This window comes from Telmatherina bonti (genome assembly GCF_933228915.1).
Source record: "Telmatherina bonti genome assembly, chromosome: 2".
In the NCBI taxonomy this organism is placed as follows: domain Eukaryota; kingdom Metazoa; phylum Chordata; class Actinopteri; order Atheriniformes; family Telmatherinidae; genus Telmatherina; species Telmatherina bonti.
This window is the reverse complement of record NC_136620.1, coordinates 37,989,287-38,005,885: the sequence shown is the minus strand read 5'-3', so window position 1 is coordinate 38,005,885 and position 16,599 is coordinate 37,989,287. Positions and strand designations below refer to the sequence as shown.

The following is a 16,599-nucleotide window of genomic DNA, read 5'->3' as shown; positions in this document are numbered from 1 at the left end:
CTCTGAAGTTGTCCTAGTTGTGGAAATGGTCCTTGTATTGCATTAATGCATGAATGTAGATGGCACTGAATATCTGGTTAACACACATAAGCTATCTTGTTTCAGCCTGCTCCTATTGAGACCCACTCACTGTTTAATGATGTGAATTTTGTAAATGATGCTGATGCAAGCTGTTCAGAAAACCTGCAATACTGGACTTTGTTGTTTATGTGTTCATATGTTAAAACAATAAGATGCTAATTTAACAGATTTATCTCTGCATCAATGGCTTCATTTTGACAACCCTGGTAAAAAAAAAAAAAAAGAAAAGAAAAGATGACTGATTTATTTGCTAAATCTAGGCTGGATAGTTTTTGCAATCATGAAATTATTTTCCGACCATCGTGGGGGTCCAGACCCTCAGTCTGAGAACCACTGGGGATGCTCCTTAGTGTTAATAGAGGCTTCCCCGCCTCCCTGTGAGCTGGTGGAATTTCCTCTATAGTTTGCCCAGCAGGTCTCACTCCCCTTCTGAAGCAGTCCACAGACACGTGCACACATCTTACAATGATCAGGGCCGTGATGGTGCAGAGGCTCGGCACGTGGAAAGACAGCCGAGGGTTTGAGGATGGAGGGGTGAAGTAGATGGACAGACACACAGACAGAGAACCTCCATCTGCTGTGTGGTGGGCCGCGTGACCGGCTTTTATTGGGATTTCTTATTGGCCTCCACACCCCCACTGAGCTGCACACACACACACACGCACGCACACACAAAATAAAACTGAAGCTGGAAGGCTATAAACACAAAGGTTCATTCACTAAAGCAAACAAACAGAAAAACATACCAATATGGCACACTCGAGAATTAATTAAAAATAATTTCCTCTCTATTAAATGTGGAAAAAATATATATCCTGTTTAATAAGAGCAAGAATGAAACTACATCAGTTCTTGGCTCTGCTTTGTCTTGACGTTTACTACATGGACACAATTACACTCATAAGTACAAATAAAATGGTATGAAGTCAAAATAAACAAAGACCAGGACGCTAACTAACTAGCAAATTCTCACTTTGCCTCTTGATAAAATTCCAATTTATATCTCTGCTGAGCCCTTGAATTTGTGTATTTTATCTGCAGCAAGGACATGATAACACAAATAATGAGGGGAATAAACAATGTCACGGCTGTGATTCATTTCAACACATTCCGATGAGCTCAGATGGAAACGAAGAGCTGATCTTGTTTAGAAAGTGGCAGCATTAGGTGTTATTTTCACACATTTAGCTGTGAGGGATCATTGGCTGGGACAAATAAGAGAGCTTTCCCATCTCATCAATGCTAAATGTTTGATGTTTTATGCACGAAAGAGAACAAAAGAGCACAGCTGAGTTTGAAGATTCATACCATTTAAAGAATTATCAGGATAAAGACGGCAGATCTTCTCACCATAGTGAGATCCCCAGTGATGTGCCTCCCCCAGAAACATAAAATAAACACAGTTAAAACTGACATTCCACCCTGCAAAATGAGAGTGACCAGGGTCAGATCGCTGTTTGAGCATTGCCGTCATTCCACATGGACTCCCTCTTGAGTCACTGTCAATCCAAAGTGTGTGTCTGTATTCAGTATCTAACTGTGCTAGGTGTTTGTGTGTGTGTGTGCACACACGTGGACTAAAATGTTTGGAAATGTGCTGCTTAAGTCCAGCACGTTCTGAAAATAAACCACAAGGTTTGCAAACAACTGAGGTAGTCAGTTGATGTGCTGCTGCCTTGGAGCAGGGGGGGGGGGGGGGGGGGGGGGTTAGGGACAAAGAAAATGTACTTTCTGCTTTGTTTGTCTGTCTGCTGCGGGAACAGAACTCTGTGACTTCTCTGTGAACCGTCCAGCAGCACCCCAACGCTGCATGCATGGGATTTTGTGTGCACATAGCGAGGACACAACGCCCAGGGTTTGGCTTGGAAGCGCTGCGGCCCAGGAAGGAAGCTCATCCGCTTGGGGGGGGGGGGGGGTCGCCTTTGGGAGTCAAAGATCTGGAGGTCACTTGAGACAAGATTGTTAAATTCAACACTCAGCAGAGCAGAAATATGAGCAAGATGAGCAGAACCGTAATGCATCAGCCGCTCGATGAGAATGTTTAAACATTTGCTTTTTGAGGTCATCAATCATTTTCAGGAGAAAAACAAAGTTACCGTGGAAACTGCGGCACAATAAATCACTGCGACAGCTAGCATGGCAGCTCGTCTCTGACAGGTTTAATCACCCAAAATAGAGTAACAAGACTGGGCTCAGGGCATTTGCAATGCTACCATGCTCACACTGACAATACCAACATGCAGATGCTGAGCAGATGTTATGTGTGTATCATGTTCGCCATGTTACGAGCGTTGGCATGGAAACATTCACAGATTACCATTAGACAAGAATGCAGCTGAGGCAGATGGGAATGCCATCAGGTTTCCAGGTATTCCTTCATGAATCAGAGCTTTGGCCTGATGGTGGCACTGGTGGAAATGGTCAGGAAGCACCACAGTTGGTGGGATTTATTCTCTGGGGACTTTTAATGCTTGTGGTTGATTTCAAACAAACCAATTCCACATTTGGAGGGGTGTTCCGGTCTGGAGCAACAAGGTGGATCAGCTCATGTTAGAATAGCAGGAACAACCCAGATCCTGCTTGTTATCATGCTGCCACCTAGTGTTCCTTTAGACAAAAAAGAAGCTGGATGCTGCTTCTTTTTTGAACACGATCGTAGGAGTGTTCGGTTAATTATCAGTTTCTTGGAAATTTCTCCCCAAATCTTATGAAAAACATACATCTGCAGGTTAAGTGAAAAAGACAGCTTCTTACTTAATATTCATAAGAATTAAACATGTGGAAAAAATTCCATTTAACATCTCCAGTATATCATTGTTTTGTTTTTTCATCCATTTTGTCCCGTTTTCTTTATTTAACATGATTTGTTGGTTTAGTTCGGGTGTAAAAACAGACTAAAAACTCACCATATGTAGAACTTTACATGTGAAACGCAACAACTTTCACTTTGAGATGCAGAAAAAACCTAAATTCACCATTCAGTCCTCAAACATCAACAAATCTTTAAAAGTCTACAAGAAAAAAAACTTTTGAAAAATTATTATTGCTTTTTTTTTTGTTTTGTTTTTATTAAAAATCAGTGTAGAAAGTTCATCTTTTGCAACTTTGTGTTTTACAAAATCCAACAGATTTACACTGGTACATGTATTTAAGGCCACTGGAGGAGTTAAGGTCAGCTGACACACACACACACACACACACACACACACACACACACACACACACAATACAGTTCCTACAAGTTTGTTTAAATGCTTGTTTGTGACACGGCCAGACAAAACTGGCACTGATGGGGACTTTTACAGCAAAATACATTAAAAAAGGATTGTAGTAAATTAAAGCAGTTATTGAAATTTTCTAAATAATACTTACAAACATAACAAATACATCTGATCCAAAATAAACACCCACACAGTCCAGACCATAAGTCACTGAACAGACCCACTTTTTTGTTGGTTTTTTTTTCATGTTCTGTGCCTCAACATACTGAAATTTATAACATCACGAGGCCTTTTTCTGAGTCACTTTACGTCAGAAATCACACACATCAGGAAGATGTGTGTGAAACGCAGCATTTCCTGCAGAAATTCAGCAGAAACTGCACAGTTTTGGGGCAGCTTGTTCATTTCCAAGTTGGCCTGTGGCCTTTTAGATGGACTTGGACCAAGAAGTAAAGGACGACTCCAGATATTTGTAGAAACCCTCCTGACTGGTACAACAGGAGTGGGTTTAAAAAGGGTACACACTCTCTGGTAGATGTAAGAAAAGAATTTACAATAAGTTGAGCATGCTCTCCTGAATGAAGACGTTTTCTAATCAGTCCTTGTCCTCGACTGGCTGAGTCAGTCTTATAATAACCGTCTCACCAAGCAGCATTTCACTTCCCGAGAACTGGCTTTCTTAAGATCACACAGCCAGCTACAGCTGAGGATGAGTGGGAGGAGCATCGCCAGGAAAAACGCCAAGTGTCTGCTAATGTGTGTGAGTTCATGCCTCCAGCCAAAATCCTACTTTAAACATTCCAACCAGACTGTTTTGGCCACACAGCAACTCTGCTTTCATGGAGATATGTAAATTAAAAGCAAAATGTTACATTAGTTACATTAGAACAATAAAAAAAAAGGTTGGTGTTGACGTACTCATGGTCTGGACTCTCAGTGGTCTTGTACAGCATTTTCAGGAGGCTTGTCGCCTTGTGATGACAGCGTTTTCTGTATTGATTGAGTTGGTTTGTTCTGATCTCCTCTGCACAGTCAGCTTCATGCTTTACAGCTGTGTTTCTTTGGAATCCGGCAAAACAGGCTTGAAGGTCAAGATCTCTAAGAAGGTGTGACCTGCAGAAAGGAGCGCAGCAGCATTTTAATCAATAAAATTCCTCATTTCAGCTCCAGTTTGTCTGAAATTACATCCTCAATACTGATTCCATTGGCTTCCTTAGATATTGATCAGTCCCAGACCGCATTAGTCGCCCTCCCCCGTCCCCTTCCTTACGTTTCCACTGATCCAGAGTATGCTCTGCGTTGTCAATGGAGTGGTCGTATAGCTGTGCCTCCGTCTCCTCATCTGGCTCTCTAAACTCGGCAAAGTAAGGCAGTGCCAGCGCCTCGGCAGCCGTTACCCGGCTCTCCGGATCCAACAGCAACATGCGCTCCAGCACGGACACAGCTGAGGAAGGAGGGAGAAGCATAGGAAGGGTTGAGAATAAAAACCTAACTCAAGGTTTGACAGACAAATGAAAAACACTGGGTTGTCCTACCTTGTGGATTAGTTGTTGAAAACAACTTCTGGAGGTCTTTCTTTTCAACTTTCGCAAGACTTCTGATGTAGCTTTTAGCCTAGAGGTAAAACACAGAGACAGACATCCAGACACCTACGTGTGAAGTCACGAACCTGAGGTGCACCCTCTGGTTTTTTATAAACAGCTCAAACACACCCTCACTTTCTAAAACCTTTCTTTTTCTAAAGTGAAATGTAAGAAGGATGCACCTGTCGGCCTAAAGCAAATGCTGGGAATTTGAACTCACGTCCTCTGATTCTAGTTTGGATATGAATTCCTGTGCTGGTGTTCCTGTGACCTTCATAATCTGAGTCAGCTGATCTAGGTCTGAGGAACAGAGGTCAAGGGTCAAACATGATATGGAATGTGTATTCCTGCAATGTCCTGCAAAGGGACGGAACATGTCTTTTCTTTAGGTGGAAGGATACGATCGCTGCCTTTGAACAGAGGTTTTCCTTGCAGCATCTCCGCCATGATGCAGCCCACAGACCAAATGTCGACTGAGGAGGAGAAAAACACAAAGCCAATAATTACGGTAAAGATCCGGCGGGTCTCTGATCAGCAATGTAAGATGCGTGCAATCAAAAACAAAGTCATAGAGAGGCATGTTCAGACAGCACCACCTGGTGGATAACGCTGATCAGACCCCTTTTCTGAACCTTATCTCCAGTTTAATGGTTTTTTAGGGATGCACCAATCCACTTTTTGGGAGTTACGATCCGATAGCGATATCTGAAATTTGAATATCTTCAGATACCAGATGTGTTTATGTGAACATTATTGTGACTTTGGTTATTATTGCTGTTATAACTCTGTCAGATGTCATCAGGTTGTAATAAATGACCCATCCCTTCTGAAGTTACCTCACCAATACAGATATAATAACATTACAGATCTAACAATTTCAACTAGTTTTATTCTGATTTGGCACGCTTTACCTAAATACAACTATAAATGTGTGGTTTTGGAACAAAGATCTGGCTTTTAGTGTAACAAAATATGTCACATTTTAACATTCAATGCATTTATTTATTTTACAACACGTCCGGAGCATGTCATTAAACACATCTGCGCTGTCTAGTGTGGTATCTGTACACTTTTATTAATACCAAGTGCGAGTACACATGCTTGGTATAGAGCCCTAGTTTTTTTTAAACATGTTTAAATGAATTTACTTTTAATATATGTGTGTAAACTCAATTAATAATCCTCCAATCAAAATCTATAATTGAAAAACAATGAAAACTTTCACATTACTGTCTAACCCAGACTGCAATGGAAAAGTCACTGCAGATCTAAGTGATGCTTTTCTATGCTTTGCTTACAGCTAATGTTCCCAGCAGCTGCACAAGCTTCAGAGACCATTGAAAGCAACATGTTAGGTCTTGTTCTCTGCAGGTAGTAAAGGTCACGTCAGTCTTTAATGTCACTGAAGAAGAAACCAGAGTTAAGAGGCGAGCGCGAACACGAAAGCAATGCCAAAGCTTTCTGGTCATTTCTTTAAGTTCTCTTCAGGAATCTTTCTCCAGGTTTCTTGAAGGTCATTTCTAAGCTGAGGATGTTGACTTAACTTTGGTTCTTTATCAAGATGATCAAGGCTTCATCCTACCTGCAGGGACAGACGCATCTCTCTGCTTCTATTTCAGATTTTTGCTGTTTTTTCCTATATATTTCTCAAAGACATCATTTTTAGATGCCTTCAGCTCCAGCAGATGTTTTAGGGACACATTGCACAATGTGTTGAGATATGCTCATCATCCAGCCAGCAGTACTTTGGAATTAACCATATTAATGCAAAATGGCTATTTTACACTTGAAAGATTGTGTTATCTTTGCAATTTTTAATAAATGCAGCTGAAGAAATGGATATAAATCATGAAAAAAAAAAAGGAGCTGGCTTCCGACTTGGACACAGTTTGATGCTTTTTCTGCTTACCGGTCTGAGTGTAGTGCATCCAGCTCAGGATGACCTCTGGTGCTCTGTACCAACGCGTCACCACGTACCCCGTCATCTCACTGTCTGCATGCCGCGCTAAACCGAAGTCCAAGATCTGAGAGAGCATGAAAGTTGTGTTAAAAACTGTAAGGTTGACATAAAGTTTCCTGTAGCGCAGCATCATTGTAACATGCTGTACACACAGAACACATGTAACACAGTTAAGTAAAGACACTTTGTTTGGGTCACAACGGTGGGAACAGATGTACCTTGAGCTCACAGTCTTGGTTGATTGCAAGATTTCCTGGTTTGAGGTCCTGCAAAAATGTTCATAGGAGAAAACTTTAATCATAAACAAAACTAAAAAACTCTCATTCAGCATATTGGAAATAACATAAAGAAACTTACTCTGTGTATTATACCAGCAGAATGAATATACTGCAATGAAGAAACGAAACAGGTTTGATAAACTTAACAGGATGAGAAACTTCTTAAGAAGCATCGACTATGACAGCAGAGCTCGTCACCTTCAGCCCTTTCAGCATCTGATAAACCAGGTATTGAACTTTTTCTTCTGACAGTCTCTGCAGCTTCATCAGCTTTCCCAGATCTGTCCCCATGAACGGCATCACCAGATAGCTGAGCAAACAAGAAAGCGTTGGGAGTTATTAGGCTTTGCAGCTGCCTTTCAGACTTTTCCCAACAGATACGAGCAGAAAGGTTAACGTCCCGCTGTCAGGCACAGAAAACACACTTACAAGTCATCGAATCTGTCCACAGACAGATTTGCAGTGAACACATCCAACAGGCCGATAACCTAAGCGAGAAGCACAGGAACACACACAGACTCTGTTCATGCAAAGCAATCATTCGTTTTGTTCATTTTTCTTCATGTTCTGGTTTAATTTTACTCATCAAAACAAGATCATGAACTCTCACAGACTCTACTGCTCGCAGTGGTTGTGTCATGCCTCACATTCTCGTGTTTCATGTGTTTGAGAAGCCTCAGCTCCCTGAAGGCCCGCTTAGCAAAGATCTCAGACTGGAAAGGTCTGTAGAGCTTCTTGATGGCCACCTTGGTTCCTGTCCTGGAGTCCACTGCTGAGCTGGAAGGAGGGAGGGGTTGGACAAAAGGGAGTAAAATAAGCCTCATTTGCTGATAAACACTAACAATACCAGTATGAGGAAACAGCAAATGAAAAGAACTTTCCTCTGATCAGGGAACTAGATAAAGACCTTTCCTCTGATGTGGTTGTGCACCTGACAAGGTGAAGGTCTTCCTGTCAGCCGGCGCACCTGCAGCAGCTACAGCTTACACACACCCACCCCCACGTTTTATATCAGCCTTGTTCTTGTGTTATTAACTTTTATACAGCCAGTGAGAAGTTTACAACACACCCACGGAGTTAATCATTGATAAGAAAGGGCCCGTGAGCCGCGAGGCGCATGACAGGCAGCTTTCCATTGTGTTTCTGTAAAACTGGTTGAGCTCCACGAGACTATTTCACCCACCAATGCTCCCAGTAACATGTCGAGCTTCGGTTCAGAGCTGACTAATGGTCGGCAGGGTGATTGTGGGGGAGTTGGGGTGAGTCTCTCCATCGCATGAGGAAGTGGAGCAGCATGTGTTCAGCCAAGCGCACTTTTTCTTTTGTCTGCTTCTTGTTCGCCTCCATCTGCTCTGGCGCTTTCTTTGTTACAGCCTTGCCCACACACACACACACACACACACACTCCCCCATCAGTGAAATCAATGTCACAGCTTCTTCCAGGTCACAGATTTCACTTACCACACCGTCCCGTACGCTCCGGTCCCCACCTGCCTCAGGTCCCGGTACCGCTCCGGTACTTCCCACTTCGTTTTGTTTACTTCCTGGCGGTAATAGCCGGGTCTGACCCTGGCAGACATCTTTCTTATTAAATACCGATCAGGAAATAGAAAAGAAGCCTCTGTTTGAGCCCTTTGTCTCTTCCGGTGCTACACACCCATTGTCCCAGATCCCACCTATGCGCTCGGCCGCTGCGCAGCTCCGCTCAGGGCGCACCCTCAGGTCGACGCCAAAAGCCACTCCCGAGTCCTGCCGGAGACCTCGGATTAGAGCTAGAGAATAAAACTAAAAGCTGAGATCATCACGAGGTGACAGCGTGATGTGTAACACAGTTTGGATTTAAAAAAAAAAAAAAAGGTTTTAACGCAGAAAAGTCGGTGCGTGGAGAAAACAGCTTCTGGACCTGCTGGAACATGACCTGGACTGACGTGCAGCGGTGGGAACACACCTAAATATGTGCTTTTAGACATTCTTGACTGAAGGGAAAGATGAGCATCATAACGAACAGGAAATGGTTGACTTTCAGTTTCACAGCAGAAAAAAAAAAAAAAGAAAAATGAACGAAGCTAACATGAAAATACAGAAATGTGGGATATTTTATGAGTTGAAGTTTCTCATTAAAAATAAGGACTCATGGTTTAGTAAAAGCTCAGTTTTTTGTTTTTTTTTAAAAGCGACAAGTGAGACTAGTCTTTAATATATCTGATATATATATATATATATATATATATATATATAAAATAAAAAAAACATTGTCACAATAATATTCCCATTTTTACACATTTATGTGTATTTGAGGAAGACTATGGATCCAGATTAGTTGATTTAGAATCAGAAATAATTATCTAATACAAAACCAGATCTAGTTTTCTTTCAACAGACTAAAGAAGCTTTAATGCAGAATGATCGAGTTATGAGAAAATGTTGCGTATTTCTGTCTACAGAGGTACGACTGTGAAGTAGCGATGCCTATAAAGGATTTATTGTGCGTGTTTATGTGCATGTTCTGCAGCTTTTGTAAAGTCAAGTGCAATCGCCCTTTTTCACCCATAATGATCTCACTGGCAACCAACAGTCTGGTGTGTCGAAGCGACGCCTCATAGCTCGTCAGAGTCAGACAGGTCCCTGCAGGACTTGTTGCCTGACTCATCATTAACAGCATAAGGAGCTCGGAACAGACAGGAAGACGTGGAGCTGAACTTCTTCCGCTTACGTTTCATAAACACAAGCGTGATAAGAAGCCATCAGCAGTTGTCCCATTCAGGGTCGTCCACAGACAAATAAATGACTCAGAAAATCCCTTATCTACTAAACTAAAGAACTTTTGACATTAAAACTCGCTGCAAATTCCTGTTCCAAGTTAAAAGCTCGATCCCAGGAAGAATCACGTCAGCTTGACGTCTTCTGTCTGCTTTGTGTCACCATGCTGTCCTACGCAGTCGCTTCTCGCTTCAGCTTCCTGATGCTGCCGCCGAAGGTGAACAGAGAGGTGGACAGTGAGAAAAAAAACACCGTCAAACCATCTTGTTCCGTTTGGCAGGAAAGCAATCGAGGAAGCTATTAAGAAGATCATGTGACGCAGATTTTCTGGGCCCAAGAAGGAGGCTTGCTGTCATATGGAATGGGGTCTGTGCTCGTCGACGTGGACGCTTCTTGCTGCTGCTCTTCACCTTCATCCCTTTCTGCTTGTGCGGCGGCGCCGTGTCCGCCCGCCCACGCAGGAAGCTCCAGACCTGGCTGAGAGGAGAAAGGTTTCTCCAGAACCTTGAGGACCCGCTGGACCTGCAGCAGGGTGAGGAAGAGAGAGCAGGTTGAAGCAGAAAGCGCTGCGAGTCGAATCAGAGAGGATTCTAACCCTCACTCTGCAGAAAAAGCTTTTCTGGAAGACGTCAGCTCTCCAACACGGAACCTTCCAGTGAAACAAGCTTCAAAAAAAATCTAAAAAATGAGAATAAACCAGAAGCTGACCTCCGAGAAGTCCCCATTCTCAGCAGCCTCTATTGCATTCTGGGCGATATAGTTCCTGAGCACCACGCGGGGGTTGGTGCTGTCCATCACCCTCACCCTCTCCTCCTGCACGGCCTGCACGTCGCTCTCCCCCTCCACTTCTCCAGCCAGCCGTTTCCTGCGGCGGCGATAACACAACACAGTCAGACTTACAGTAAACGGAACAATATCAGCCACAGCACACTGTTTCCTCCCACTTCTCTCTGCTTTCTTTATCATTTACACTTCCACCATCCAGCACCGGAAAACAGAGAAAGAAAAAGAAAGAATGTTTCCTCTGGTCCGTCCATCCGTCCGTCCATCCATCCATCCGTCCGTTCGTCCATCCATCCGTCCGTCCATCCATCTCATCTCCTGTGAAGAAAGTCTCACCTGTAGCGTTTAATCCAGGAGGTCCACTCCTCGGCCTGCTTAGTTTCCAGCTCCTCCTGGCTGGTTTCCATCAGGTCCTTCAGTCTGCTGAGCTTGTCCAGCTGCCTGGCTATCGTCACCCTGTCCGAGATCATCTGGAACAGTGCTGGGTTGCTCTGAGCCATAGACAGCAGCATTGCCAGCTCACTGAAAACAAAGACAAAAAATAACTGATTGACATATTTGACTAAATATGATACATTATGACGGTAAAGAAAACCCAGTGTTGACAAATTCATAAAGTCAAAAAAAGGACACGAGTAACTGTGAAGCAAAGTCACTTCCCATCTCTATTTTCAGGTCTTTTATTCAGGTTAGTTTTTAAAAAGACTTTCAGATCCCACCATGAGACTGGAACAGGATCTGACTGCAAACCCACAGAGTTTAAAACATGGAAACATTTCAGAGCTGAAGTGTTTTTTAGACTTGTCAACTGAGTACATTGGTATAGTTAGAGGCTATATGTATGAAGGTAGGCAAGTACATGTGTATATGTAGGTATGTGTATATATGGAGACATATTAAGACTGTATAAGTATTTTGACCTGTCTGAAACAAAACAAAAATTATAAATAAAAAATATTTCTGACATTAAGATGGAAAAAAATTAAATAAAACTGCAGGGCCTCTGGCGCTACATAGCAACACCGGGTCCATGTGGACTTGCAGTAGTCTGACTTTCACCTATCTATGACGTCCTCCACTGTTTGATTTCTATCTTGTGCTTTTTCTCCATCTCAGATGAAGGCTGCTTTGGAGAAAAGTCTCTGCTAAATATGTGCAGAATAGAACAGAGTAGAAACATAGCAGTTTCCTGAGTCACACACAGCTGTTTTTACATCTCCAATGCATCCATAAGTTGCTCCATCTTGGCTTTTGTTAATATTTTTCTGATATATTTAAAAAAAAAAAAAAAAAAAGAAAACAACAGAGGTTACATTCATTGTGATGCATTAACTTTGTTTCCTTGTCTTCACTATTCATGCATGAAACTCCACTAGTGCCACCTGGTGGCAACAAGTTGCTTTGCAGCTAATACCAGAAACTTCCTTGTTTTTATTAATTTATTTGAGCTGAGTAACACACAACTGTTTTGTCAGGGTGGCACTAAAAGGAAGAAAAACAAACCGATCCTGTGTTTTACTTGTAAGGGGAGGGGTTGACTGTGCTGGAAGGGTTCAGATACCTGGGTCACATGATCAGGAGGGATCTTTCTGATGATGAAGACATACAGAGACAGTATTGTAAAGTATATGTGCAAGCGAATATGCTGGCATGAAAACTTGGAATGTGCACAGAAATAGTAAAAACTGCCTTCGGTAAAGCCTACTGTACATCAGTCTGTACTGCCAACCTGTGCTGCAGACACAGAAAAGCTAAACGTAGTAAGCTCCAGATTGCATCCAACAATGCTCTCAGAGTCCTGTTGAGAGTCCCTGCTGGACCAGTCCCAGCCTGATGTTAGCGCAGAATAACATGCCTACATTAAATGCTTTGTTTGTAATAATGAGACTCATAGACTCACAAAATAAAATTATTTTTGTCTGTGTAAGACCTGAACTGAGTAGCATCAAGTACAGCTCTGTGCTCTGGAGGTCATGTTTATACGGACTCAACTATAACTTACAGTCTGTATCTGTCTGTCTGTCTGTTTGTTTGTCTTTTTATGGACTTTGAACCTGAAATAAATGTATTACTTGATCCAAACAATCTGGTACTTATTGCTGAAAAGCCCAACTTTGTGCTAAATGCATCACTAGTGGAACGAATAGTTTCTTCTAGACATTTCAAAGCATTTAAAGACACTCAGATGTATAAAGACAGGTTTGTTTGACTTATGGAAATTATTTGGTGTCTGTTCCTCTGTTTATAAACTACAATTAGCTTTCTGTGGAGTCCCATTTTTACAAAACGTAATGTTTTTGAATGTTATTTTTATTTAAATAGATTTTTAAAAAAATAGAAAGAGCGTCTTTAGTTGTAATTATTCGGGATCTCACACTGTTTTACATCCCGTAACACACAGCAGGAAACAGATGACGAGCTCACCGTGGATCCATGGTGGGTTGGTTGGCAGCCTTGAGCTCCTCTAAGGAGGCACACTGCTCAAGGAGGAGGTCTGTTGCCTTCTTGATCAGTTCCTCCTCAGACTCTCCCTCAGTGGGACAGGAAATCTGACTCAAGCTGCGGAAGGTGTTGGTGAAGTCAGCACCTGCAGGAGAGGAAGAGAAAATGTTGCTTTAACGTCTGCTCATTTCACACCGAGCTCTCGTGCGACGCAGAGCGACGCCGGCCTTGCACTCCCGTCCCACCTGTGTTGTGCATCGTCTGCAGCAGTTCGGTGATCAGCATCTCATCCTCAGGCTCCTCCTTCCTCAGCAAACCCAGCTTCTTCCTCATATTCTGCAGGTAGAAGCTGTTGTATAAATCCAGGTACTCGTCCATAACAGCCTCCGCCCGCTCTGGAGGCAACTCCGGCGCAAGAGCCTCCGCTAGCTTGATCAGGTTCCACCTGCAGATCGCCGGCTGGGCCTGGTAGGAGTATCGGCCAGAGCTGTCGGATGCGTTACAAATAAAATCTGGATCAAACCTGAAATAGAGGAGGAAAATTTAACACGTGTCACACTTAGTTTACCTGTCATTTCACCTACTAACTAAATAAACCAAAGTAAATCAGCCTGCTTGAACATTAACACTCATATGTCTGACCTGTCCATGAAGCCATATGGACCGTAGTCCAGGGTGAGTCCCAAGATGCTCATGTTGTCTGTGTTCAGGACTCCATGACAGAATCCGACACACTGCCACTGAGCCACAAGCCGAGCCGTACGAAGCATCACCTGCAGGATATGACAGCAGGGTGTTCGATCTGCAGAAATATCTCCAACTGAACACATCATCTGTGTGACTCATGGGGGTCTGACCTCTCTGAAGAACGCCACGTTCCTCTCCACCCTGTCTGGGTAGTTCTGCTGGATATCGGGGTAAAACATCTCAATGACATATTGCATCATCTGACCTCGGATCTCGTCGCGTCCATAGCTGGGACCCTGGCGGCCTGTGAATTCATCGGCCTGCTTGAAGATCTCAAAGGATCCAAACCTTCACAAAAAAATCGCAACACAACCAATCACCTCAAGAAGACGGTAAACAGCTGACGACATAACAAGTGGAGCCAGCTGTGCGGACCTGAGGAAGGTGGGAGCAATGCGGAGGACTACGGAGCATTTCTCGTGACGTGGGTGCCCACTGTAGTACACATCCCGAACGACCCTGCTGTCAGAGGTGACCACAGAGCCTGCTCTGGTGGTGGGAACACCCAAGAAGAACATGGCCTCGCTGCACAGGAACTCTCTTATGCTGGAGCGCAGGACCTTCCGGCCATCAGCTTGTCTGGAGAAAACACACAAACATCATATATACATAAGATATATTAGCAAGGCCGGATTATCCAATGGGCATTATGGGCATGGGCCCAGGGGCCCATACCCATTGGGGGCCCATGCTGGGTCTACATAGTGTATACAACAGCAGTTTGGACATGAAACAAAATGTATATAAAAGCTAGATAGCTACACCCCTAGGGCTGTGACAATATGCTTTTGTCTCGATTCAATTCTATTTAAATTGCGATTCTCACAATTCTTCGATATTGCTCATTTTTGTAGATTTAAAAACAAAATAAATGTATAAAACCTTTTTTTGAAACATCATTTTTCTTGATTTCAGTCAGGAAAAAAACAACACAGTAGCCAGATCATCATTCTGCTACTATCACGCCCAAGAAGACAAGTAAAAAGATCAATAAAAACAATAAAAATGACAAAAATTTTACTATGGATTATTTTTATTTATTTGAAAAACAAATCGCTTTTTTAAAAATAAAAAAATATATATATTTTTTTTTTTAATTAAAAAAATAGATTTAAAAAAAAATTAAATGAAAAAAAAACTATTTTAAAATTGTGAAGCAAAAAAATCCTGATTTTCCGATTATATTTTCCCACCCCTGTACACCACATTGTCTAGTGTATTGTTACTGGTACCACTAGGTGAGGATTTGTCACACCCTCTCCACAACACAGTGAAGAAACAACAAAGTGTGTTCAGTGAGAGGCTTCTTCAGGTCCGATGTAAGACTGAAAGATACAGAAGATCATCAGCCTCTGGAACAAGACCATCTCAACTTAATTATATATTACAATATTGAATTTCCCTTTGGACATTAATAAAGTATTTTTTTATTTCATTTCCAATTTTTACAATGTTATGTTGTGGAAGGGGGCCCCTGGAACACTCTGGGCCCAGGGACCAGTGTATTTTTACTCCGGCCTTGTATATTAGTCAAATCCAGATAACACAGTCAGGGCACATCTGACAGGTGGTGATCTGACTCTGGTACCTGGAATAGGGAGTCAGCCCAGCTCCTTTCACCTGGATCTCCCAGCGGCCGCTCGGGTTTTCCCGGAGCAGCTCGGGATCTTGGCCCGGAGGCACCTTCACCTCCCCCAGGTAGCAGGCGGCCCCGTCACCCAGCTGTCCGGCGAACTGGCCGAACTGGTGACCGCAGTAGCAGTGAGCAGCAGGCTCGGAACCAGGCATGAGTCTGGATCCGCTGAGGTACTCTGGACCAAGAGGGTCGTTCAGGACCTCCTGTCCGTCGAGCCCAAGCAGCCGCAGGGCTTCACGCGACACAGCCACGAAGCGAGGCCTGGTCAGCGGCTGCGGCTTCACCCGGGAGAAGCACGCCCCTTTCACCTGCCGCACCCCCGGCTCCTCCGACGGGTCCAGGGGGAGCTTCCTGAGAACAACATTGTCAAAGTCGAGCCGCTCCAGCGCGGAACGACTTATAGCCAGACCCATGTCTGCCATCCCAGCAGACCAGAGGGTTCTGAACACGGACACGCGGGGGAGAAAACTGCGTGTCGAGCCCAGCAGAGGTCCACAGTGGGCCATCCAAACCAGGCCACCCGTGTGTTGGATGTCCGGTGGCGCAGATAGAAAAAGTTAAGGCTCTAATCACGCTTTCATAATCCCGCAAAGCGGATGTTTGCGTGACGCGGCACTGAGTAACGCCATCTTTTGTTCGACTGGAAACAAACGCGAGAGCGGAAATACGTAAGCCGAAATAAATAAATAAACAAACAAATAAAAAAATAATCCTGACAGAACAAACACATGGTTTGTTTGTTTGTTTCTAAGATGAATCAAACATCTTACATCAATTACCTTTTTAAAAGAAGTGATGAGAGTACGTGATCATATCACCCATAAGTGCATCCACAGTAAATTATAAGTAGAGCACACACAGTTTTAAGAGATTACCTGGAAACTGATGGTGACATAACCTTATAATCATGCAATTATTTCATTTGGTCATGAGTTTAACTTTTGATGTTTCTGGTATGATGTAATGTCAGGGATGCAACCTCACCAATTTTTTAAAAACACATGAATAAGAATATGGATAATGGTTTGTGTTGGTCAAACACAATTTGAGCATTAAAGGCAGCAGGGATTTCAAAGTAAGGCTTCATCTCCTTTTTCCCCTCAAACAT

The 16,599-nt window shown here is 43.2% G+C and overlaps 2 protein-coding genes across 3 annotated transcripts; both read right to left on the bottom strand.

Moving 5' to 3' along the window:
* Window positions 1-3,200: 3,200 nt before the first annotated feature.
* mapk12a (mitogen-activated protein kinase 12a) lies at window positions 3,201-8,703 on the bottom strand (the record flags this gene model as incomplete). The annotated part of the gene is made up of 12 exons (XM_079258933.1): window positions 3,201-4,415; window positions 4,573-4,746; window positions 4,838-4,916; window positions 5,106-5,185; window positions 5,287-5,358; window positions 6,795-6,909; window positions 7,064-7,111; window positions 7,203-7,232; window positions 7,322-7,433; window positions 7,553-7,611; window positions 7,771-7,900; window positions 8,585-8,703. 12 exons carry the CDS (start codon window positions 8,701-8,703, stop codon window positions 4,348-4,350), a joined length of 1,086 nt encoding a protein of 361 aa, XP_079115059.1. The 3' UTR covers window positions 3,201-4,347.
* On the bottom strand, window positions 8,684-16,159 carry selenoo1 (selenoprotein O1). 2 transcript variants are annotated; one of them, XM_079258914.1, is made up of 10 exons: window positions 15,444-16,159; window positions 14,231-14,434; window positions 13,966-14,143; window positions 13,751-13,881; window positions 13,354-13,631; window positions 13,091-13,253; window positions 11,003-11,188; window positions 10,592-10,748; window positions 10,294-10,405; window positions 8,684-8,872 (listed from the first exon to the last, which is right to left on the bottom strand). In XM_079258914.1, exons 1-10 carry the CDS (start codon window positions 15,995-15,997, stop codon window positions 8,829-8,831), a joined length of 2,007 nt encoding a protein of 668 aa, XP_079115040.1. In that variant the 5' UTR covers window positions 15,998-16,159; the 3' UTR covers window positions 8,684-8,828. The 2 variants fall into 2 exon arrangements, with proteins under 2 accessions (XP_079115040.1, XP_079115039.1); XM_079258913.1 differs by lacking the exon at window positions 8,684-8,872 and having other exon boundaries at window positions 10,185-10,405; window positions 15,444-16,158.
* Between the last annotated feature and the right edge of the window lie 440 nt (window positions 16,160-16,599).

Excerpts from the sequence above, each read along its gene's own strand:
- selenoo1 (XM_079258913.1), bottom strand. The coding sequence starts at position 15,997 with ATGGCCCACTGTGGACCTCTGCTGGGCTCGACACGCAGTTTTCTCCCC. Across the intron at positions 13,632-13,750 it reads CCATATGGCTTCATGGACAG|GTTTGATCCAGATTTTATTT; the intron begins GTCAGACATATG and ends CCTCTATTTCAG. Across the intron at positions 10,749-11,002 it reads TCCTGGATTAAACGCTACAG|GAAACGGCTGGCTGGAGAAG; the intron begins GTGAGACTTTCT and ends TCGCCGCCGCAG.